This window comes from Ixodes scapularis, unplaced genomic scaffold, assembly GCF_016920785.2.
Source record: "Ixodes scapularis isolate PalLabHiFi unplaced genomic scaffold, ASM1692078v2 PGA_scaffold9__187_contigs__length_104089568, whole genome shotgun sequence".
NCBI lineage: Eukaryota > Metazoa > Arthropoda > Arachnida > Ixodida > Ixodidae > Ixodes > Ixodes scapularis.
In genome coordinates, this window is record NW_024609884.1 from 48,410,819 (window position 1) to 48,434,870 (window position 24,052).

At 41.3% G+C, this 24,052-nt stretch overlaps 2 protein-coding genes across 3 annotated transcripts in view; both read left to right on the forward strand.

Moving 5' to 3' along the window:
* Positions 1-24,052, forward strand: part of LOC8029750 — a 54,314-nt gene that overhangs the window by 21,688 nt on the left and 8,574 nt on the right. The window contains exon 4 of one of the 2 annotated variants that reach the window (XM_002407215.5): positions 1,415-8,209. The exons of the other annotated variant lie outside the window; for it this stretch is intronic. Coding sequence (XP_002407259.1) covers positions 1,415-1,483 — 69 coding nt within the window. The 3' untranslated portion in view covers positions 1,484-8,209. Of the gene's footprint in view, positions 1-1,414; positions 8,210-24,052 lie in introns of those variants that run through there. 2 annotated transcript variants of the gene reach the window in all.
* On the forward strand, positions 15,626-22,449 carry LOC115310558. The gene is made up of 4 exons (XM_029968978.4): positions 15,626-16,004; positions 16,757-16,918; positions 19,016-19,111; positions 21,390-22,449. The coding sequence occupies exons 1-4, from the start codon at positions 15,888-15,890 to the stop codon at positions 21,456-21,458; spliced, it is 444 nt and encodes a 147-aa protein (XP_029824838.1). The 5' UTR covers positions 15,626-15,887; the 3' UTR covers positions 21,459-22,449.

The window sequence follows — 24,052 nt, forward strand, 5'->3', positions numbered from 1 at the left end:
GGTCTGACAAAACTTTTATAGGCTATAAGTTTAGTATCTGAATTGGCAAATTTTAATTTCCTTCGCAACACGAACAAAGTGCCCCTCACTTTATTAACAGCCGCTTCCAAGTGCTGGTCCTAGTTGAGTTTACTATTAAAAACAAGCCCTAAATATTTGTATTCCTCGACTCGTCTAAGAGGTTGCTCCTCAAGTAAGTAATTAAATTAGATCGGCTCTTTTTTACATGAGACTGTCATGATGGCTGTCTTTTCTGATGCCATATGCTCCTGTTTGTGCACCATCTTGCCAGCATCCTCACCACGCATTTGAATCAGCATCATGTTCGATTATCTACTGCGGGTTTGGTCGTAACCACTTTGGAGCTGCCTAAAAATAATGAATTGAACAATTTTATCTGTTAGTTCTATACGTTTCATTCTGTCTTCTTCGAAACCTTCAATAGAACAGTCACCATCACCGTCAAACAAGATGTCGATGACCTCGTCACACACATGGTCAGGTGCGGTTTGCAGAGATGCAGAAGGGGAAACCGCTGACGTCAGTCGCTCGAGGAGCTCACCTTCTTCGGACCCATATTGGGGCAGTAGAAATCCCGCACCACTCGAATGATCGGGCCACAGATAGCTCAAGGAAGTTTTTAGACTTTTTTTTTTTTTAAACTGAGGTACTGGGCGTTCATAATAACGATACAAAAATTCCTGTATTTACCGAATTTGTTGCCAAAATAGTTGTCTATTGTTCGAACTGCAGGTATCCATATTAACGGGGAAAAATTGCATGGTGAAAAATTGGTCGCTGAAAATTTAGTCCATAATGTGGGGTCCATATTAGTCCAGATTAACAAGACATGACTGTATTCACCGGTGATTGTTTTTTTGTTTTTTTTTTGTAAACAGGCTCACTTCTGCCCTCTTTTGGGGGATGTCCGGTTGTCTTTTACTTTTGTTTCGCAGTCTACGGTTAAATGTCATATTGCTCAAAACGTGCACTGATTCTTACGATTGTATTACGATAATTTTTCAAAGCCACACTGTTGTTCCTAAATGCTATGTGAGTCAGAAGAACAAAACACTTTATCAGAAATTAATGCAAACAAAAATGACACAAGAAGTACTCGTAAAATGGTGAGCGATTAAGATACTTTCATTTTCTTGATGATAGAGAGAGGTTTTGCAACATAAAGATAACATACCTGGAATGCTGTTGACAAACAGAACTTTTGTGGGGGGTGGAACCAAACAGAGTAAATGACTTGTAATCTGTTACCAGGCTCGAGTAGACCTAAGAGATCTGGAAGTGTGGCAGTAAATGTGTATATGGGAATGATTTTAATGTGGAAATGTCCGAGGCAAGAACTGGAATTTTCAAGTGATTCTCGTACCAATGTAGATTGTGTCTCTTTTCTTTACAGGTGCTTGGATTGATGGCCTCTGCATTGTATGCAGTTGACGTGGCTCTGACGTTCAAAGCTCGTGCCTAATATTGGTGCCAATACCAGATAACTTTTGTGGGGCAACCTTGCAAGCAAATGGGTTTGCATTTCACAATGTTTTTCTTTCAAACACAACTGTAAGCATGTCTCTTGCTCTTGCTCAGGATCTAATCATTTTGGTTCTATGGAGTTGATTTATGTTGTTTGGTTTTTACTTTGGTGCCTCTAGCATGAGTCGATGTGGCTTGTTGAATACATAGCAGGTCATTGGCAATGATGAATCCCATGCTGTAACATACAACAATATAATGAAATGTCAAAGTAATATTGCCAATTTTTGTTTGATGACAGTTAAGTTCCCAACAATTATCTTGACGAGGAACAATAATTTTACATTAGAAATGAATTCAAGAAATAAGAGTAGTAAGCACAAAATATTTATTGAGGCTTGTGAGGTTTGTAAAATACAAAAAAAAAAAAAATTGAATTTTTGTGAAATACTTTTTTTTTTTTTGTGTGTGGGATGGGATTACTCCGAAAGCTTTCTTGCCATTTCAGCACATTGCGTAGTGACGCTAGTAAAATACTAATGCATAGTTGTATAAGGTTTTATTAGTGCATTTTCATTGGTTGCTGAAGGATGGTGCAACAATGGGTAGATGCTACTATTTTTTTTTTTTAACTGTCCTTAGTTATGTAGTAAGTTTAAGTAAGTTTCTTTTTCTTGGTGTTTGCACGAAATGCTCAGATTTAACCATTCCAGAGCTTGGGACACATTTTGTTTTATTTATGGGGGCTAAGATTGATATATTAATTATGATAAAAAAAAATAAAAAAAAAATTGGATCAGTTGTTTATTTTGCAGACTTTTTGAAAAGTAATAAATGAGGTTTTTCTGCTTAGGACGATGTGAATGGTGAGATTTCAAAGATACCATTTCAGCTGACATTGTGTTGAACTTGAAGTAGAGGTGGTCTTGCAGATCTTGAGTAAAAATTCCAAGAGAAAGGCTCTCATCGTTCAACTGAGACGATTCAGAGGCAGTATAGACCTGCATTTTACAGAGGTTGAGAATAAATGTTTGATTTTAGGTGTCTTTCTGACAATGGAGCTTGATTTTAATGGTCATAGGGGTAAGGTAGATGAGCCTTCTTTCTTCTTTTTTTTAGGTCTAATATGGGAATGTGCTGAAAATCTTTTAAGAAATTGCATGTAGTGAACCCTTTTGAATAATGCTGAGACATTCACATACACATAGGTACACAACGCTCCATGAGCTCTGAACATTTGCCAGGAGTGCTGTGCGCCTGCCAATTAGTGCTGTAGCTTGATGAGATCAAACTTGTTTTTCTTTACCTTCTTACCCAGGTGTATAAATTTTTTAATGTTTTCACCTACAACATACCGTAAAATCCTGGGAGATGTCCCTCCCTCGTAAGGTAACCCCTATTTTTGGCTTGATTTGCTGTTTTCCTTGAAACACTGAAAGATGGCCCATTCCTAGTAATCATAGTGTTTGGATCAATGATGACCTTGGCATAAATAAGTTAGGTTAGCTATGGTGGGATATAAGCAAACAGTGCTGACTGGGAAGTACAGTCATCTTTGCTTCATTGCCCCTCCCCGCGATAGCAAGTTTAACAGAGGCACGTGATCTAAAAATAGCATTTTTTGCAACTTTTCTCGATTGCACATCTAAAGTTAGCCCACTCCTTTTTTTAACCCAATTTTCCCCTTATTTTAGGTGGGCTATCTCGGGATTTTACAGTATCTACATTTATAATAAATTTCCCTTCAGTCCTGGAGCCATTTTAATCTTGGTTCCCAAAGTTCTGCAGAATTATCTTCCCCATGATAGTTAATTGCAGTTAATCAGTACACAACTGTATTTCTCTGTTTTGTTTTATGACAGTTAAGTTCCCAACAGTTATCTTTAAAAGGAACAAGAACTTTAGATTAGAATTTGATTCAAGAAAGAGAAGTAATCTCGTAATATTTATTGAGGCTTGTGAAAATTGTAAGGTACAAAAGTACCTTCTTTTTTTTTGTTTGTCAAGTAGCACTACTATGTGCAGCTTTTTTTTTTTGCCATTTTAGCACATTGTGTAATGACCCTAGTAAAATACTAATACAAAGTTGTATAACGATTTAGTAGTGCATTTCCATTGGCTACTGAAGGATGGCACAACAATGGGTAGATGCTGCTATTTTATTTGGTTTTCTCAGACTGTCCTTAGTCATGTACTATCTCGAGTAAGTTTGATGATGTGGAACATCATAACTGATGTTCGAAGTCATTCATCCAGAATTTATACATACTAAAAAGGTTGGGAGGATGTGGGAAAGCACAATCTTGAGAGCATAAGGCCTGTCATTAACTCATAAACCATGCTCTAATATGCAGTAGATAAACAAAGTGATCTGCCAAGAAGGCACCTAGTGTTTGCTTCCTGTGATTTAGACTGCCGTCTAATGTCTGTTGTCGCGTTTGTTGTTTGTCCTGTATGCGTGGACGATCAGATTATTGTGTTTTCATTTGATTCTCAAACTTTTACGAACCTCTGACAAATGTTAACTCGAGCAATTTTTATGCAATTGGTACTTACTTGAAATATCTATTGAATTTTACATTATATGTGTTTTGGGTGAAGCCTAACACACAACCAGAAACGGAGGTGTCGGAACTGTTTGGGAGATGGGTGGGTGACGGTGGTGGTGGTGGTGGGGGTGCTGGAGGGATTTTCCTTCCCCTCCTCCGTAATCTTAAAAACTTTTTAACTGTCTTTGGAAAGGGGGGGGGGGGGGTAGGTATAGGTCTAGGAGGAGGTGGAGGTGGGGGGGGGGGGGGGGGATGGAGGGAGGCGACTGCCTCCTCTGCCCTCCCTGTTCTGATGCCACTTACCAGAAAGAAAGAAACCAGCCCCCCATTTTCCTCTCTGTTCCAGAAAGGAGGAAAGCCATTCTCCTTTCTGAAGGGATTGGCTTCCAGACAGAGTGAGGAGGAGGGGAGAGTGAGATAAAAAAAACTGGGGGCGGTTTCCTGCGCAGCTGAAAACAGTTTTGTATATCTGCTTTTGAGATGGATTCCTCTGAGCTCATGCTCGTTGCTTGAGTGGTATGTTTGCTTTGAGCTATAAATTTGAGTCTTGACTTCATGGGAATAAACATGATTGCTTTTGCATTAACTGGAACCTCACATTTGTATTTCATACATAGTTGTATTGAATGTTTGTTGGTACTAAGTTTTTAGGAATAGCCAGTAAAAATTTATTGGCACACCTCAGTCAGTTTAAAGCACAGGTTTTGTTGACTTATTGATTTGCCTTGCCAGTTGATATTGTCTGCCAATTGATGCATCTGTAGCACTTGGGGCCACGGTGTATGCAGCGATCACAATTGAATGCTTTTTTTTAGAACTGAGCGTCTGTGAACTGTGAATGTTTGTGTGAATGCCGTATCGGCACTTGTAATATTCTGCTTGTGAAAGTTAGCATGAAGCACAAAAAGTCCCTATGCATGAAATGTAGAAAGATATCTTGGATGACCAAACCCTTTTCTGTGAGAAATTTACCTGTTTGCATGCAAAGTAAGGGCTACAAAACAGTGCTACTAAATATCAATGGGGCTGGTTTGTTCATGCTCTCATAACCACTTTTTCTATCATTTGGAGTCTTGAAATTGTGTCCATCAGTATGAAGAGCATTTTAAATGATATTTTTGATATGGAAAGTGAAGCTTTGCCCTACTACAAGGAGGTTGGAGGCCTGCAGGGAACTTGAATGTGACTCACCGGTGTGGGTTATAGATAGAGCGAGTACTTATCCCATGTTGACAAAGACTGTTCTGGTCTATGTAAGAATATAAAACAGTGCAAAAGCTATAGTCTTTGCGAATTTCACAAATTGACAAAAATATTGCTACATTTAAATAATGTCTAGAAAACACCAAGCGAAAATTGTTTAATTTAGAACCAGGCTTTAAGCTGGAACTTCATTTTTGGAAATTGTGCAGGGTTTGTCAGTAGTGTGTGCATTGCAGTTACAAGAGAACAGATACCTCTGTAATTATGCTTGTTTTCAAAATTTATCGGCTACTGGAAAAGCGAATGCTAAACTTGTCAACCGTAACATTTACAGAGCTCTTTGTTCCAGAATTCTGCAGTAATATCAAAATGCAAACCTCTACTTTATCTCTGATTTAAAGCTACTGTCAGAATGAATGACTCTACTACGGTGCTCTTTTGTAGGTATCCGTGAAATGAAGTGTGAGGACTCACAAAGATTCATGAGATAATTACAAGACAATTTGAGGATGGGCACTTTATTGAGTCAAGTTTTTGTGTGCTTCGTATGTTCCAGCCAATTGTGATCTTTCCAAAAGCAGAAGGTGGGTGCTAGTTCTGCATATTCAGTCGGCATTTTGGCCTGGCCTCTTTTTTTCTGCCATAGAGCTTTAGGAACCAAAACTTGCACATTCACTTGTTTGAACTAGTGGCACAATCTGTTCCTGTCAGATGTATGTATGCCACTACTTTTGTAGTCTGTGGGAAATTGTTTTCCAAAGCCTTTTCTCCCTAAAAAGTTTATCTCCAAGTCAGGATAGCAGGTTCTTTTTTTCCTAAGAACTTAAAGAACTGGAAGTCAACCTGCTACCCCTGCAAAAAAAGTCTAGACGGTTGTTGCAGGAAGCTCGGAAGAGCTCCCAATACAAAGTTTTCCCCGCTGTTACATTCACAACCATGGGGCCCTTTTGAACTTCCATAGGAATGTCTATCAATCAGGTTGTCGAACCCATCCTTTTAGCCCAGGCCCGGAATCCCAGCTTTTAGAACTTTCATACTTTAAGGGCTCCATATAATTGGGACCATGAAAATGAAGTTTTTTTTTGCAGTAAATAGTATCCTGTTTCCATTTTCAAATGTTTCTAGGTTGGCTATTGAGTTGCCACCTGCCCGGTTTTTGACCGGCATGGCCGGATTTTTGGATAAAAGTTTGGTTGCCGGTCTCTATCTAAAACCGGCCGTCATTTGCCGTTTTTTTTTTACGAGCGCATATTATTTTTTTTCTTTTGGAGGAGGGGGGGGGCATTGATATGTATATTTTAAACCATCAACATTATTTTTAATCTAGTTTTGTCAATAATTTCTTTGTGCTTGGAATTGTTTAAATTGTTTAGCCGGAAAGAAGACATAATTTTAGTAAAAGACTGGTGGATTTACTGTTCAATGTAACACATAGAAAGTCTTTGTGATTTACCGAAGGAGATCAGAGATTGGTGAGCAAGGCATCACTGCGAGGACACAGTTATTTTGGAATTCATGATTGGAGAGGTGTGAAAACATGCTCGCATTACACGGATTCACGAGTGACCATGAGCTTTCAAGCTCATGCCGGTGCTCGTGGTCTATACTCCGCATTCGCTACCGAAAGATCCAGAACCAGCTATTTTTTATAAAAATAGATTTATTGTTTAAATCTGCACGCTGTGCGTCATGCTCAGTGTCTTAGAACCATTTTTACTCAAAGCGTTAATTAATTTGCAGCCATTTTTATGTAAACTGCAATACCTAATCAGTTCTTCATCTGCTGCACAGGATGAGTAGAGGTGCAAGATTTGTGTTTGTTGCTTTAATTTTGACTAAATGGTGTGCATCTATGTATGTTATTTATTTCACTGTTGTGTATTCGTGTGCTTACATGTGCTATGATGTATTAGATCTATGTTAATTGATTTTACATTGGGAAGCTAGTATCAAAATTGAATCAGTCATCAATTAAGACTGTCAACACTGCATCTTTCTTTTTACCAGTTCATTCTCACAAAATTACCCCCCTCCCCCGAAATGGCCAGTTTTTTTTTTTGGCAACTCTAGTTGGCTATACTAGACTACCAACACGGGCAGCATCTGTAGCATGATACCTGAGAGGATGTATGTAATGGTGGTTGGCAGGGTCGTGTAAATTAATAAGTTAATTTCAAATGCAGTTTGACAGGTGCAATTCAGATATTTCTGACAGTGGTTTAACTTGTTTGTTGCTTGTTGTCTGTTTTCATAGCAACCTACATTCCAATTCACCATTTTCCAAATTCCCGGTTTGAGAATTTTTCGGTTAGAAGCTGCATGGACATGGCACGAGTGAGCACAAACATTCCTTCGAATGACAGTGCTAGATCCTGTTGACTCCATTGAGCTACACTGACTGTGATTGAGCTGCAGAAACATAGCTTTTGTGTCCATTTGGTTTATCTTTCACCCCAAGTTAGTACAAAGAAGCTTCTCACCTCCCCTTCCTTCTGGCGACATTTCTTTCCCTTGAGATTCATACCAAGAAATCCTTGAACCAAGTCTTCGACAGGGGGCACCAGTTCTTCCGAAAGGATTGATTCTTTTTTGCACACCAGGCAGTATGGATGAAGCGCAGTAATGCTCCTACCACATTTCTCATTGCTTCATAACAGAGACCTTCAACCTCCTTGTTTATAGCCTCCTTGATTTCCTTTATATAATGTGTTATAGTAACTGATATTGGTTATTGATGTACATGTATTAGGCTGTGCTGTTGTTCTTGCTGATATGTTTCTCGGTTGTAAATAGAATTACTTTATTGCAGCACTGGCACATACCTGAAGCAGTTGTCTTTATTCAGAGTTTCCACCCAGTGCAAATTTTAGATTTTGTTTTTTTGCAGTACTAATAACTTTTTGGTACTAAACGGTTGTGAAGTGTTGCCATGCTTTTTTCTGCGACAGACGTAATAAAGTTATTTTCCCCTTACTAAATGTGCTATGTTTGGCAAATGTTTCATCTTCCTTGGAAGTACCTACTGATTACGCTTTAGGTGCTTTGGGTTGCATGGTGGTGTGCAAGATTTTCTAATGGGCCTGGATAGAACACATATGCCACCAAAAGCACTTTCCCTGACAAAAACAAAAGAGCATTTTTGGGGGAGTTTAGTGTCTCTAGGAGGAGATTCCAAAATATGCTTCTATTTTGGGTCGACATACTGAAACATCGGAAGCGCCCCCAACTCAAAAGATGTCTTGCAACGTAAATATTGCACTAAAACTTTTTTTCTTCTTTTCTTTTTGGGAAGGGGGGGGGGGGGGGGAGAGGTTTTTTTTATGACATACATTGTCCATCCAAGAGTTCAGTGTTCCTTTAAGAACACACAACGGTATAGACCTTTGCAAAAATCGCCTTCTGCGTGCTGCCATCTTTGTCTGCTGGGCTGTAGAATGCCTTCTGAGCACGCGCTGTTGCTCTGCTGCGCGGTATATCAGACACTACTGTGCATGCGTCCAGAGCTCAGTGACTCAGCATTTTTTGCCCGGGGTGATAAGCGATGCAAAGGTCTATATGCTCACACAAAGCATTTATACCAGGGGTGGCCAGACCGAGGCCCGTGAGCCGCATGCGGCTCTTCGCAGGTTCAATTGCAGCTGGCGGCTCCCTGGTAAGCTTGTCTCCACCTCCCTCCCCCTCACCTCCCTTTTTTATTTCCCTCTACACCCGTTCTCCCCTCAAGAAGATACAAATTGTGCATTTTTCATATGCGGCGCGAAGTAGTTCTTACGAGATTAGGTTGTCGGAGGAAAAAGCGATGAGTTTGGCGTTTGGTTCACCTCAAGAATCGCAGTGAAAAAAGTATGACACCTCGTGGACCATTACTAATTTCCCCGTTTATGTTGATAATTAAGATCTGTGTAGGTGAATTTTATTGGACCAACCGGATAAATGATGTTAGGGTCAGTGACATAATGATCAACAGCTTTAAGAATGGAAATCCCACCAACTGAGATTAATGAAATTATTAAAAAATGTCACGCCCCCTTTTTATTGCGACTCTTCAGTTGAAATAGTCCTTTTTAATAGCTCTTTGCATATGTCAATCTGAATACCCTTGTGCATCTGGATACCTTGGATCGCACAGAACCTTGAAATAGGGATTCCAATGCTTACAGAAGTTGGACGGTGGAGGTCAAGAAGGTAGCGGCAAATGCCCCTCAAAGGGAATCGTATCCCTCCGCCACCTCCGCATCCAATAGCGTCCCACCGTTTCCGTGACGTCGCGGCCAACGCGCATGGAGGGTCTTGCCTTTCTGTACATATTTGCTTTATCTTTCGACTTTGACTTAGCATTGTGGAAGCCACGAGAGGGAGATTAGAGTTTTCGTCCTCCGATGGAAACAAATACGACTTTCGGGGATTAGCTTCCCCCTCCGATGGATACAAAGGCTGCTTTCAGGGGCTTGGTTCCCCCTCCAATGAATACAAAGGTCGCTTTCTTAAAAAGTGGGGGTCGAAGACAAGTTGGCACAACTCTGTGGCCATTATCTGTCCATTGACGTGAACAAGGAGCGTTTCCAGTGAACTCATCTTTCGACTGCGGCGGGATTTGAAACGGGTGCATCACGCTTGTAGGAGGAGCTTCTCCTAGCTTCTTGTGTAATTCTATGCAGTTCTATTTAACAGGTGTATATCTCTGCAGGGCAAAGTACACTTGCCAATCCCAAACTGTGCTGCTTTACTTTGATTTGATTACCATATGGGTCTTCAACTAGAGCGCAGATTAGCTGTTTAGATTTTTGAAAGATGCATCGGCTATTTATATTTGTAAAGATCATTCATATTGCCACTTGTAAACACTTTTGCTCATTGACACCACAGTTCTACTGAAGAATTGTAAACCAACTCCTACATAATTCACTTGTGCACTCCAGACTTGGCTCATTATTGTCCTGCTTTTTTGTTTTTTGTTCACTTCATGACTGGTATTAGAGTCCTTTGAGTGAACAGTGAAGAATACCCACGTTTGGTGTGGGAAATGCTACCAACCACGTGTTAAATATTTTTAAGGTTTTTTGGTCATTCTTTCGCTTCTTGGGGTCCAAGAAAATTATATTTTGCGACGCTGATTTTAGTTTAATATTTTGTTGATTATTAGGTGATATTTTTTTAATATTCAATATATTGTAGATTGTACCACACTAAAAATGAATAATGGCTATCTTAGACATAATTTGTTTTTATTGTGCTTATCACAACATAAATATTGATAATTTTGGAGTGATTTACACCTTCAATGGCATTCTTTTAAATAATACAGTCACTTTTTGCTTCCAGGCAAAAGCATTTCGGTAAAAGCTGCAATTTCGCAACAAAAAGAAAACAAGAACAAACCAATTGTGTTTTAAAATCAAGAAAACTAATAATAGAACAATTAGGTTTTTAAAATAAGAATATGCACGTTTTGCTTCCATAGTTTGGTATCTAATAAAAAGAAAAAAATCTCTGACACCCCGCGGCATTCTACCCCCCCCCCCCCCCTTTTTTTTTGGGGTCTGTTTTGTGGATGCGGGCGGCGAGGAGAACGTCAATTATTGCACTCACTTGTGCCCGTTAAAGAAGAAATTACTGTCTCTGAAATGACAAGCTGAAAAGTTAAACTTGCAAAAGGTTTCTGAAAAAAAAAAAAAAAAAAGACAAGAGACAGTTGAAAATAAAGGAACAAAACACTGCTCTGGGCTCAGCGCACGTCATGGAATTTTATTCACGTTTATGATGATCGATACTAAAAAAAAATGTACCATATTTTTTTTTTTTTTTGCAGCTACAAAAGCAAAAATTTGGGAACTTATAAAAACAACTTATGTCACAGTAGAAAAGCTCACCGGGCGTCTGACTCGATGCACGGCCATCGTGCCGGTCAATGTCCGTAGACCTTTTGGCAACCGTTTCTCTGCTGCGCTGACGTCAGATTCATCAATAAACCACAACGCAGTGGTTGACGCTTCGATCTTCATCATTTCATAAAAAATCTCCCGCGTCAACTATGTCATTCCCCTGTCGAAAAAGCTGGTCAGCTTTTCGCTTTGTTGAGCCTCTTACCCGATCAGGGGCTCCCTTCCCATGACCCGCCTAAAAAAAAGTTACAGGTCATCTCTGAGAATCCTGCTTCAAAAGTGGTTGTGGATGGGAAATAAAGGTTAATCACTAAAATATTGAAGATATATAACCTCGGGAGGCTTTCTTTGTGATGTAATGGAGCACAGGCTTGAGGTGCTCCCTGATGGTTGGGGGAGAATGGTTCATGGAGTTCGATATTGTGCAGAACTTTGTCAGCTAGCTCCCCTTTAGCCAAGTGGAAGACTCCAGTATGAAGTGTAACGTCCTCATAAGACGAACCGAAGTGAAGAGCTTGAATTTCTGATCCGTTGTGCACTGATAGTTGTCGGAGAAGTCGACATGCGCGTCTGCGTGTTGGTTGTTAATTTTTTGTTTGATTCGTGGCACAACTGACGCGTGACACGACTGACATTTCAAGCACATTTAAAATGTTCAACAAAACTCTTCGCTAGAATTGAATAGTTTTAAAACAGTAGAATGGTGTATTGGTTTTGTCAATGCTCCTTGTTTCCCATCAATAAATTAGAGAAAGTAGGACACCAATTATGCGTGACACCGCTTACACGTTGTGCAGTTGGCAGTACTGTGCACGCGGCCATCTTGGTAGCGTCAAGTGTCTTGAGTTTCGGTTTCTCAGCGTTTTCAGGGCATGGACGCTGCGTGGAAGTGCGATTCGAAAACTTTATTGTTTTCTGACTTCGAATCACCCAACGTCGACAAAGGTCTAGGCGGCCATGCCTTTCATCTCTGAGGACACTTTTAATTATTTTTTTTTTTCGATGCGAATATGCATGTGTTAGCACTGGTGGCGGCCGTCAGTGGCATCCATGACGCCACGTCGCACCTCCGTCCTCAGGTACGTGACGGCACTGTTCCATCCGCCTTGCGCGACCGTGCTGCGGCTATCGCTTTCGTTTCTTCGCACATGGTGGGCGAAAAATACGACTTTTTATTTAAATGAAAAGAAGAGGTCGAGATGCTATGGACAGCTTTCCTGTGGACCTTCATGGCTCGTTCTCCGGCTTCGAAATGGGACTACTAATTTTCATGCAAATATAATTAAGGATGTGCGGCCTGTGGTCTCATTATGAAAACAGTCGCTGCACTGTAGAGCATTTACATGCAAAATAAACTCGTTGCTGCCTCTTTACACTTTGCTATGCACCCACTGCAAAAGCGAGAGTCATACACGGTGCACTGTCCAACTGCGAGAGATACACTGTGTAATGTGCTCTTAGCAAAAAAAGAAAAGAAAGAAAAGGCATTAGCCACGATTTTCTTATAGAGTCAAATAAAACTATTACCATGCGGCGAACTGCCCTTGATATAAGCACAGTCAATACTCTACAAAAACATGCCATAACTATATATAATTTGATGCAAGTCAATAGGTGTTATGCACCAAATTTTTTACTTCGCGTCTCTATAGAAAAAATTGGAATATATTTCTATTGATGCAGCAGGAAGTTTGATTGATCATGCAGCTGAATTAACAGGTCTAGCGGACCAATATAACTTTACCAACTGTGCATTTCTATTATATCAGTGTACAGGGATATCTACTAGACAAGTGAATATTACGACTGAAACAATATGGATGGACAAGCACGTAGCCAGGGGGAAGGGGGGAGGGGGGGGCATGCCCCCCCCCCCCCCCCCCCTTCTTCCTGGCTACGTGCCTGTGGATGGAACAACAGAAACTTGTATTGGACCATCAGCTATGCATGCAGGATGTTTTCTTTGGGCTTTCGAGATTTGTTTTAAAAATATCCACGGAAGCTACCCTAAGGCAGTTTGTGCAGATGAGTTATACGGCTAGGAGAACAAGTATAGGGGGCTAATCGCCACGATGAGTTAGATTAACTAAAAGTCGTTAATTAACTTTTTAGGGAAAATAAACATGGTTCGAATTAGAAACCTGCTGAGCGTCATCGAAAACTACTAAACCAGTAAATTTTTGAAGATTTCGTGCGCGTGGGAAGTGCGGTGGTGTGCTAAAGTTGCCCCTGGTGCAACAGGCGCAAAGCTGGCAGTGCAAAAATTCAAACAATAAAAAAAAAAAAAATGCGCTTGCGCGTTTTTAAAATTTACTGATTTAGTGGGTTTCGATGGCACCTGGGAAGTTTCTGATTAGAACCTTAAGGCCCGTTCACACTCTTGCGACTGCTTGCGACCTCTTAAACCTGGGTTCCTTAAAACTTCTTAAACCAGAGAACACACTGGCGCCATCTATTGGGAAGCAGTGTAAACTCGGCGGTCCGGCATATTTTTTTTTATTTCTCGCGCAATATCCTTTCTTTTTTGGCTCGAAAAGCTTTTGTCAATGTTATAAACGAGCCTTTCTATGGGTATTACGCACATTTGACCTCGGAAATCCCGCAAAACCTTCGCTTTTGTGAAATGCAGTTCTAGGGTCACCGCATAGATGGCGCCACAATGTCAGTGTGTTCCCTCATTCTAGAAACATTTAAGAAGTTGTAAGAGATCTCGTCTCTCTCAGTCGTACTCGGTCGCAAGAGTGTGAACGGGCCTTCATATTTATCTTCACAAACTAAGTTAATTAACACATTTTAGGTAATTATTTTATCGTGACGATTTGCCCCCTATTTTATTTTCCTCTGGCCCCATACTCACCTGCACAGTTCGCATGAATAAAACTCACTTTTTTTTTTAATTTAACAATCTGTAAAGTAAAAAAAAAAAAAAAATAAACCCAAAAGCCTGCATATTAGACATAGGATGTATTTATTGGTCCATAAGTGGACCATTTAGGTAGACATGTCTGTCCAACATCCACGGGACATCTCGATCTACTAGCATGTTCGTGTGAAATCAGTCTTTAACTGGACGTTACAGCTTGGATGACTGATTCTCGTGGTGCCTTCACTGTTTGTAGTGAAGGTGCTAACAGCTAGCGGAACAACAGAAATAGCGCGAACCAAATAGACCTTTCCGGAAAATTCCAGTAGACCTTGCGGCGAGGGGAACTGTGGGGCTGTTCAGGTGTACGCTTGTGTCGACTCTAACACTTCGTATATCCTGAAAGCGGCTCGATTCATTCTTTCATGTCACTGGGAGCTCAGAATGCGCAAAAAATAAAGTGATTACAATAAGAGGTCATCACATACGTTGGTTTTCCTTCTGCCTTCTCTGCGTTCTTAGATCATAAAATGCTAAACCAACGTCAACTTCTTCTATACCTGAATACATAGAGTTATTATAATAATTCTATGCCTGAATAATCTCACGTACCGTACATTGAAACGTCACAATGCGTCAAGCTGACGTTGGGGGTGCCACATATTTCCGGAGGCATGTTTGGGGATTTTTTAAGAAATTGGAGCGACGAATAATAAATAGTAGTTAGAATGTCGTTTTCCCTACTTGCATATATATCACAATAAAAAATATAGAGCCTCTCTTTTGAATACTTGGAGATTGAGAGTGATTCAAAAACGCCACACGCGACCATCGTCCAAACCTCGTTCTTTCCCGCGTCTTTGAGATTTTTCTCTCACAGAAACTAAACATGCCAGGTCATTAAAATAAAAAGGGTTGTTCTTCTTGGAACACGCGCCACGTAATATAAAAAATTGAAGCAAAATAAAAAATACGACTGCACCTCGTTGCCTGAATCAAAATGAAACCGCCCATATATAGTATTAGTTGCTGTGTTGATATTGTGTATAAATATATGTGCCGATATGCAGTGGATGCGAATATTTTCGAGCGCAATAAAATACTTTTATCATGGATGACGCACATAAGAGAATTATATATATGAAAAAAAAAAAAAAAAAAAACTCGAATATCTTTGTTACTTAACAGGTTGGAAGCAATCGAGTGTTTTTTAAATGGCAGACTTTTCATGGGCCTCTGGACGGAAGTAAATATGGTGCAAAGTAATATATTTCTTGCTCTTCTGAATTTGTCTTAGGATAATACTTATACGGTAATTTAAAATCGAAAAGTTGATCTGAAGACAATCTAACCACAAGATATTGACAGTTAACTGTAAATTAAAAAAAAAAAAAAATTATGCTCTTTAACATGCAAAAGTAGCTAAATACCAACCAAACAGCCCCCCTCCCTTTCCCGTCTTTATTTGGCGTTGTAAATTGCTACCATTAAGGAGCAACAAGCAATAAACCATCCTTTAGCAAGTGCACATCCCCTCAACGACCAACAGCTCTCCTTTCATCAGTCCAATTTGAGAAGACCCCAATAAGCAAAACACGAAGTCGTGCGGCGTCGTGTCGTCTGCTTCTTACGGCAGCGTGGCCAGACAGCATTCGTGCTTCCGCCCAAAGAGGGGGGAGACTCCCGTTAATCCGCTTGCTGGCCATCTGAAGCGATGTGCTTCCGCTAAGGAGGCCTACGCCTGGGAGCCTGGGAGTGTACTATTCTTAGCAGAGCATGCTCTGCTGCCGCCGTTCCTCTAATTTTGGACTCCAGAGTGCATAGAAAACCAAGCGGACATATCAGCTGCCGAGTTTCGGCCGAACGTTCTTTCTGTTGTAAATCGAGCACAGCATCAATCTGGACATGCCGACCACCACGGTTAGGACCACGGTGGTAACCCAGGGTCCCAGCACGTCGTTCATTTCGGTACAGCGAGGATTCATCTCGACAATCAGTGGCCTGCTGACTGCTCTCGAAATGGTGGGTGCGGTCTGTTCACGTCTCCCTCGCAACATCGCCGCGTCTAGTTTGTAGTTCAGAGTGGTAAGTCCGTCGTCAAACGAGGCCTCAGCACGTGGGCTACGCTAGTTAAGTTGGAATACTTTGAAATACCTAACGACTCAAGGAATGTAAGTTAGAATCCCTAACTTAAGGATAGATTGGATGAATCTGAATCTCTGCTTCACTGCAAGGTGCGCGAAACTCTGATCGAGGTTTTTTGTTGTTAGTTATGGTTTCCCCCGGAAACCCCCTGAGCTCTCACGATTAGTAAGTTAATTCCTCTTCTGTCTTTGGTGAATGCTTTAGTTTTGAAAGCCTCTTCTGTCAGGAAAAAATAAGGTAAAAAAAAAAAAAAGAAAAGAAAAGAAACATGACTGGAAAGTTGTTTTCGGGAACGGACTAAAATCTATTTCCCAAAAATCTTATACAACGTAATACAATACAAACGTTGAATATTTTTAAGCGAAAAGAAAAAAGAAATTAACTTTTTCACAATGAAAGCCTTGAAGAAGCGGGCTTCGATTACTCGTCTACCAAGTTACACGTAACCGCGGTAAAGAGCGTGCAATTGTACAAAGCTTTTAGAATGTGAAAGGAGAGCAAATAACTAATTCTCTAATAATCTCTGTTACCAACGTTTTTTTTTTTTTTTTTTTTTTTGTTAGTCTTATGCGATTGAAATAACCGATCAGAAAAGTAATTCCCTATTCACTTGTTTTGTTGTCTTGCAGGTCCTTGGCATCATCGTATTTGCTTTAACGATGACTTGGCTATCAACCGGCTCAGTTCTTTTCCTCTCGCTCACTTCATTCACCTTCTGGATCATATCATTTTTCATACTGCTGGCGTCTGCACTGTCTGCGACTGGAACCGTGTTGCCAACTACTCTTTTTGTAAGTTTTCTGTTCCTCACATTGTGCCTGTGTCACCCTACAGACTTTTATTTCGCTACTTGTGTGTATATGGCTACGTGGTGGACATCTGTCAACATGAAGAGGAATCATCTGGTCGTGACGTAGTATTTCACCGAATGCGATGACTCCAAACTTTCACCGTGTTTTTTAAGCACACCATGAAACTTGTCATTCTCAAGTGATGGTAAGTGCTGTCACTGCAGTCATTGGCCACGAACACGAATCCACATATTCGTCGATGAATTGATTGTTGACGAGTGCATACGTTTGAGTGACGCAGTACTCCTGTCCAATGCGTGAGCTGGGGTCGGCTGGCGTACTTTGGGTACGTACCGCGGATGTATCACAGTGAAAAGGCGGAGAGCCTTCGAAGGAAAGGAGGTACGAATAGTCCGTTATATTTTCAAATCTTTCTACTTTCTTTCTTTTGGCGCACTGAGCGATATGCGATTAGTAAAGTGCAAAGCTAAACTCATTTATGCCAGCCCAAAAGTTTTCTCATGGCCCCTTCAAAGGTCTCCAGATGATCCAAATCATTTACCAGCATTTCTCTGAGGCGTAACAGGTTCTCAATGTTAGAGTGGAAAAGTAACTTAAAAAGTTTAATCTTGAATATATATATATATATAAAAAATGTCGCGGTGTTCACCTACGTGATGAGTGACGTTACTTGAAAACATCACTAATCACATGATTATTTTTTCTTGTATCTTTACTCTTGTTACGCGGACATTTGTTTATTTCATATAAAAATATTGTGGCAGCTTATTTTCTTGTATTTTCGTGGTCGCTTTTTGTTTTTTTAGTTGGCCTTGACATTTTATTTTGTGTCTTTTTGTGTTTCAAATGTGTATTGGTGACACTGTATGTTTGCGGGTCTTTCTTCTTGCTATCTTATATACTGACGTGAGCGCAGGCGGCTTTGAACAATTTTGAATTTTTAAGTTCTGTTTGTCTTCCCCTCTGTATACATGCTGATGAGCACTGCCAAGCTGCGTGAACACTCGATATGAGTTCGAATCGTGCTCGTAGCTCCAAGAAGCTGCGTTATGTCTTGATTTGCAACCAAAATGATCTAGACGTTCAACAACATCAGGACCGCCTCTTCAGCAAGTTCAACAAGACAAACTAGAGTGCCCTTTTTGTTTCTAGAAACATTCGAACACACTCGTGCCAGATCGGCTGTTTTCAGCAGTTCCTTCCGTTCAACGAAATAAAAAGAAGGCAAGAAAGCACCATCACTGTTTAACAGAATATAGACGGGTACACTCGAATCTGATTGACTGCCCAGTTTGGATCATGTTGATAACGCTGTGCCGTGGTGCGCTCAGACAACTTGTAGAAACCTCCGTGTCTCCGCGGAACACCACGACACCATTGTGTAAGGCATCCGTAACCTACAGCAAAACCAAACAAAATCAATTTGCTTTAAAACGTAAAAGAAAGCAAGTGAGAGTACACCGGCAACAAGTCACGTCACTTTAAAAAAAAAGAAAAAAAAAGTAAAACATAAAACAACTTTACGCGCGACTGGTGAGACCTCCCTAACAGGCTCCGCCTTGGGTCCGATAAAGGAGCTGGAAGAGACTCTCAAGTCGGTAATCATTTCATTGAAGTGGGTCTTGAGCACTTAGATGTAGGGACGTATTGGAGACCACACTGACAGTTCCTAGAGGTAGAAGGAGGCGTAAGAATCAATTAAACCAATGGCACAGTTAGAGTACCAGTAGCGACATGGCCTAGCTGGCAGCAGGAGTCAACGTAAGCTTTCGTCAAGTACATTCTGGATTTCGAATGGGAGAGAAGAGGTCGAACGTAGGGTGCAGTGCAGCCGGGCGTCATGCGTACCTCAGGTTATTAGCATAAAACTGGTAATCTACAACTCGCGAAATCGCAGCTTAAATGACACCGTGTCCATACGTTGATGACAAGTAAATTTGACGTGAATGTGTATGCAGTGAATTTAGTAAATTAAAGTTTCTGTGTAGTTTTGAATGACACGAAGTCTCGCATGGTGATTGCTAAAACAGCGAAGGGAGGGTTTTCTAAGATGTGCTTTTCGTGCTTATTCTTCAGTACATGGTCTTTCACATCGCTGGATTTTTCTTATACCTGAGCGGTGGCATATCCTGCATTGCCCAAGGACATCGTGGAGTCATCATTGCTGCCGGGGTAAGCACAGTGCTGCTACTAAGCAATAGACCATATGCAAAAATAAATACATAAATAAATAAAGCGCCACCTAGTATACTCGTGATCAATTATCAAATTTCCGCCATATTGGGGGTTCCCGTACCGATAGTTTCGCCTGAGAGACAATGGTGCCGGCAAAGTGGGAGTTGTAGATGCAAAATATGATCACGTGCTGCAAGTTCAGTGCGAACCCTTCACACAGCGTCTTCGGTAAAGACCATTTACTGACCTGGATGGCACAGTCCACTGCTTGAGTGGCAAGTCTTGCGACCTCGTTGCTGACAATTCCTGCTCCAGAATTTCGTTGCCGCCTTTGTTTTCTTCTTTGAACTGAACCTAAACATGAACCCGTTGAGTGCACAAATAAATTGTCCTAATATCATGAAAGCCGAGTTAAATACACATGCGCCTTGCCCACAGCTGCAAGATGTGGAAAACAACAACAACAACAATATGGTGGCTTTGAATGGCATGATGATGATAGCTGGCAAGAATTTCGCAAATAGCTTATTTGTTAACCGAAGTGGTTAACTCTCTCTTTTTACGTTAATCAGATGCGCATAGCTGCGCCATCGGCAAGATCGCAAGTGCCATGCATAAAATGCTATAGTATTTATGGAGCAGAACGTGCACTTTATTATCGCAACTGCCATGGCGCACCATACATTGACAGCGAATGGTGTAGAACTTTGCCGGCATAACCTGCTTGTTTAACCGCCTTCAGTGTACACCACAGGGTAAGATTTTCTCGGCTATGGTATAATTGCTTGCGCTTAAAAAATCGTCAAGAGCTTTAAAATTTTTAACTAATGTTGAGTTAAAGAAAAAGTTGATGAGCGGCGTAAGTTGAGAATATATACAATTCGCGAAAAATAGGTCCCGCGAACAATTCCGGTAAAATGTAAACACATTGGAATCTACATTAAGATCCCACCACGTCGCGAAAATTAAACACATTAGAATCTACATTAAGATCCCACCACGTCGCGAAAATTAGTAGCCGCGAATTATTCCAAAACCTTTGACCTAAAACGCGAAATATTGAGCCCATGAAAAATAAGTCGTTTACATAACTGATTTTGGTCTTGTAGGAATCGCAGGTGCAACAGTAATCTAAGCTGCGCGTGAAGCTTAGAGCAACTGAATATGTTAGCCGCTTCTAACATATATGATTAATCAATTAGTTTATTAATTTGGTTTGGATCTATACAAACAAACAAAGGAAATATAACGCAGCTCGGGAGGATCAAATACCAATTAAAACTTTAGTAATGTGCTGTGCTCTAACTGACTATTACGTTTCCGCGTAGTAAAGTTTGTACGATGAGAGAGGTTGGTTGCTGGTTGTTTACTGAACCGCATTATGAAAGAGTTAAAGACATGTGAGGAAAAAAATATTACCGACATAATTTGTTATAAAATTCTCTCAAATACGTCGCTTACGGCCCCCATTTTTTCATACTCCCCCAATAACATTTAATCTAAAAGAACACACACACAAAAAAATGCTTGCGTTCGAATTGTTTGAAGTCAACGAGCTGGGTGATTTTACCGGGCATGCTTCTTGAAGTTCGTTTTGGTACTTCATTTTTATCCCCCTAAAATCGTTCGGGATGGGATTTGTTCAGCGAACTGTAGAGAAATGACGGTTTGAGCTCGCAATTTAGGCTTTCGGCTTCCATCAGATCGTGTTATTGCTCAGCAACTAGGGTGGTCACGTTGTTGAGGCAGCAACAGACGCTTAAAGGCCGAGACCAGACTCGAGATTCTGCAAGGCAGAATATCCCCCTCACCACCGACGGAGATATGGCGGTGGCCAGTCGCCCCGCTTGCAGTCGTCTATGCGGGCAGAAAGTGAGGGAGACGAGGAGACGAGAGTGCACGGGGTCGTCAGAACGCCGAGCTCTGGTTGGAAGGATTAGTGGACAGACCTAAAGCTAGATGCCTTTGTCTCCACGGCACTCGTCGAACGCGTTAGAACGTGGAACGCCGGCGTCCGGCGTTTGACTTTCGCATTCGAACGCGTTCTACGAGTGCCGTGGAGACAAAGGCATCTAGCTTTAGGTCTGCCCACTAATCCTTCCAATCAGAGCTCGGCGTTCTGACGTCCCTCTCGTCTCCTCCTTTCCCTCACTTTCTGCCCGCATAGGTGCTTGTTGAATTTTGTGAATGATTTCTGTAAAAACGGAAATACATTTTGGTTACCCCACACGGTTCGATTCTTCATCCCTTTATTGGCACCTCTTTTTGCCTTCAGGTTCTAGCGCTGGTAACGTGCATCTTTCACGTGATTCACGCTGGATTCGCCTACAAGAAGAAGATATGAGCCAAGGGATTTACCACCTGACGTTGCAACAGCGCGCTCCGGCTATCTCACATGACGTCACCCATCTGAAACCAGGGATGGTCATCTTCAAACCAGAAAATTAGAAAAAAAAGCATGACGTTTTGATTCTTTTTAAAGGGCCAAATGCTTTTTTTTTTCTTTTTTTTTTGCATGTGCAAGCCCTGCTTTGTGTTCACGTTACCTTTATACAGCTCGCAGATATCTTAAGAGCGTCTCGGTCCGCAAACTGCCAGTTGTAGCAGCTGCTGAGGATTCATACTTGACTATCATATTCATGAAATAAGAGAGATTTTCAAAACCTCTGCATGTTTTCACAACAACATACATGGCCGAGCTACCCAAGAGATTTTCGAAAAAACGGAGGCTGTAAAATCAGTTCTGATTCACAGAAGCCTTCAGATATAGCTCACAGCGTGGGGACCCGTACGGCCAGAGGTCGACACAGCCCAAACTTCAAATCAAATCAAATCAGTTTATTTTTCACCTTGTACAAAGAAGATGAAGGAGCTGTGGAAAAAAGCTACAGCATTGCAGCTTGACGAGTCTACAGACCCTTAATATTGGCAGCTATGCAGCATCGTGCTTAAGTATCGACGATTTTCTTTTCCCCTTGTCGCACGAGGTTGGTATCAAAACTGCCAGCATTATAGATTGAGCTCATGTGTGGCACGAACTTGGGCACTGGCGTTTGGTGTTGAACGCTGGCCTGTACGAACAAATTGCAATGGAGTGCCAATGTCGTGTTCCTTTTCCAACCGCGTCGCGCAGTGCACATGTCATCATGTCGAGAAGCGATATTGTTTCCTTTGCAAAGTGAACGCCCAGTGCTACAAGTCAAAATCTACAAAACAAATCGCGCCGACAATCAAATGTATATAGGGCTAGCGGGAACCTGTCTGCCGGCCGGCTGTCCGCCAGCTAGTTCTCAGTGTCAATGTTAAGTTCTCACCACAGCTGACCGTCTTAATCGTACTTGCGAAGTTAACACTAAATATTTGCTCTCTGAAATATTGGTGACCTATACAATGATAACATCTTGTGCGCCATTTAATTTATTCGCCGGAAGTTCGTATATTGTTTCTGCAGAACCGACAGATGTGGCGATTGCTAACTCGTGCTGCCTACATAGTACAGATCGCTTCCCTGACGAAGACTCGCTTAACATTCAGGGCCTTGTACTGCCATTATACAGTGTTCGAAGCACACGACATTTTCGTCATGCATTTTCTACGTTTGCTCACAACAGAATACCACGTTCCGCTGAGTTGTAAACGAATGACAAATAAAGGATATGCTATACCAGTGTGGCTCAATTTAACGATTTACCTTGCTTTCCTCCATCATTACTTGTAGTTTGGCCCTTCTACCCAAGTAAGACACGGGGCATGCAGGAGAGCGTCATCGATGCAAGTTAGACTGAGTATGGGAGGCACAATTTTTATAGTAAAAAAGAAGGAGAGAATAGGGATTTGGTCCAACAGGGTGGCTGAACAGGTCATTCTTAAAATGAAACTAAAAGGAAAGGAATTTCAAAGCAGGGCGTGTCTTCCCAGGACCGTGGTATCTTACTACGGCCCTGGGAAGACACAGTCACCAACGAACTGGGGAGATAACTGAGGCCTTTTACATTTCCAAGTTCAAAGACAACTGGGTCAGCGCGCCTTTGATAGATCTTTATGATTGTGAGTTGGTTTTTTAGGGGGGCTTTAACCTGTGACGATCATGTGGCGGTCATGTGTCGTGATGTAATTTTTGTTTTGTGTGACCACTCCGTTGGGCGTTTCTTTCAAAATAAACAGTTGACAGACAACGCTCCGTCTGGTGCATCTTCTCTGTCCTGTGTCTTGTTCGCGCTGTTTCACCCGTAAACATGCTTCACCAACTAGCCCAAATTTCAACAGTACACAGACTTGTACGCACTCCGTTACAAGTAACGAAATTACTTGTAATCCCTTACATTTGTCAGTAATTTTGTAACGGAATAATTATTACGTAACGGATTCGTTGCAGCCCCTTACATTTTCTCACGACCCCCCCCCCCCCCCCCTTTTTTTTCCCCTACAAAATAAAAATATAATGTTTTTATTTTGGTAAAGTTGAGTGCAGTCACACTGTCACGCGCTCTTCAGTTCTCCAAAGCCTTTCTTTACGACACCAAGCCCCTGAATCTATTCGAATCTATTTTTTAGACCCTAATGGCAATGTCAGAAAATCCAAATAAGTATTTTTACAAAAGAAAAAAAAAGAGCTTTGGCCCGGGGGGGGGGGGGGGGGGGGAGCTATATCAGCTCTTTTTAGTCCCTTTTTTCTTTGCGATCGAAGACGGGGAGAGGTGGACACCAAGTGATTGTGTGCCTCTTGGAGAAGCTCAAAGCAGTAGGCGCACAGACAAGAATTAACCATGTCCTTCTCGATTATAGTGACTACGACCATTTTTATAATGTCACCAATGTCCTTCTCGGTTATAGTCACTACGACTATTTTCATAATGTCACAACAGAAGAGAACGCTCGTCTACCCTAATATTTACTAAAAGAGATATGATAATAGGCGAAGGTGTTATTGCCACAAGC

Bases quoted from the DNA above. Each gene is read 5' to 3' on its own strand.
- LOC115310558 (XM_029968978.4), top strand. From the start codon at position 15,888: ATGCCGACCACCACGGTTAGGACCACGGTGGTAACCCAGGGTCCCAGC. The intron at 16,005-16,756 runs GTGGGTGCGGTC...GTTGTCTTGCAG, and splicing joins TGCTGACTGCTCTCGAAATG to GTCCTTGGCATCATCGTATT. The intron at 16,919-19,015 runs GTAAGTTTTCTG...CTTATTCTTCAG, and splicing joins TGTTGCCAACTACTCTTTTT to TACATGGTCTTTCACATCGC.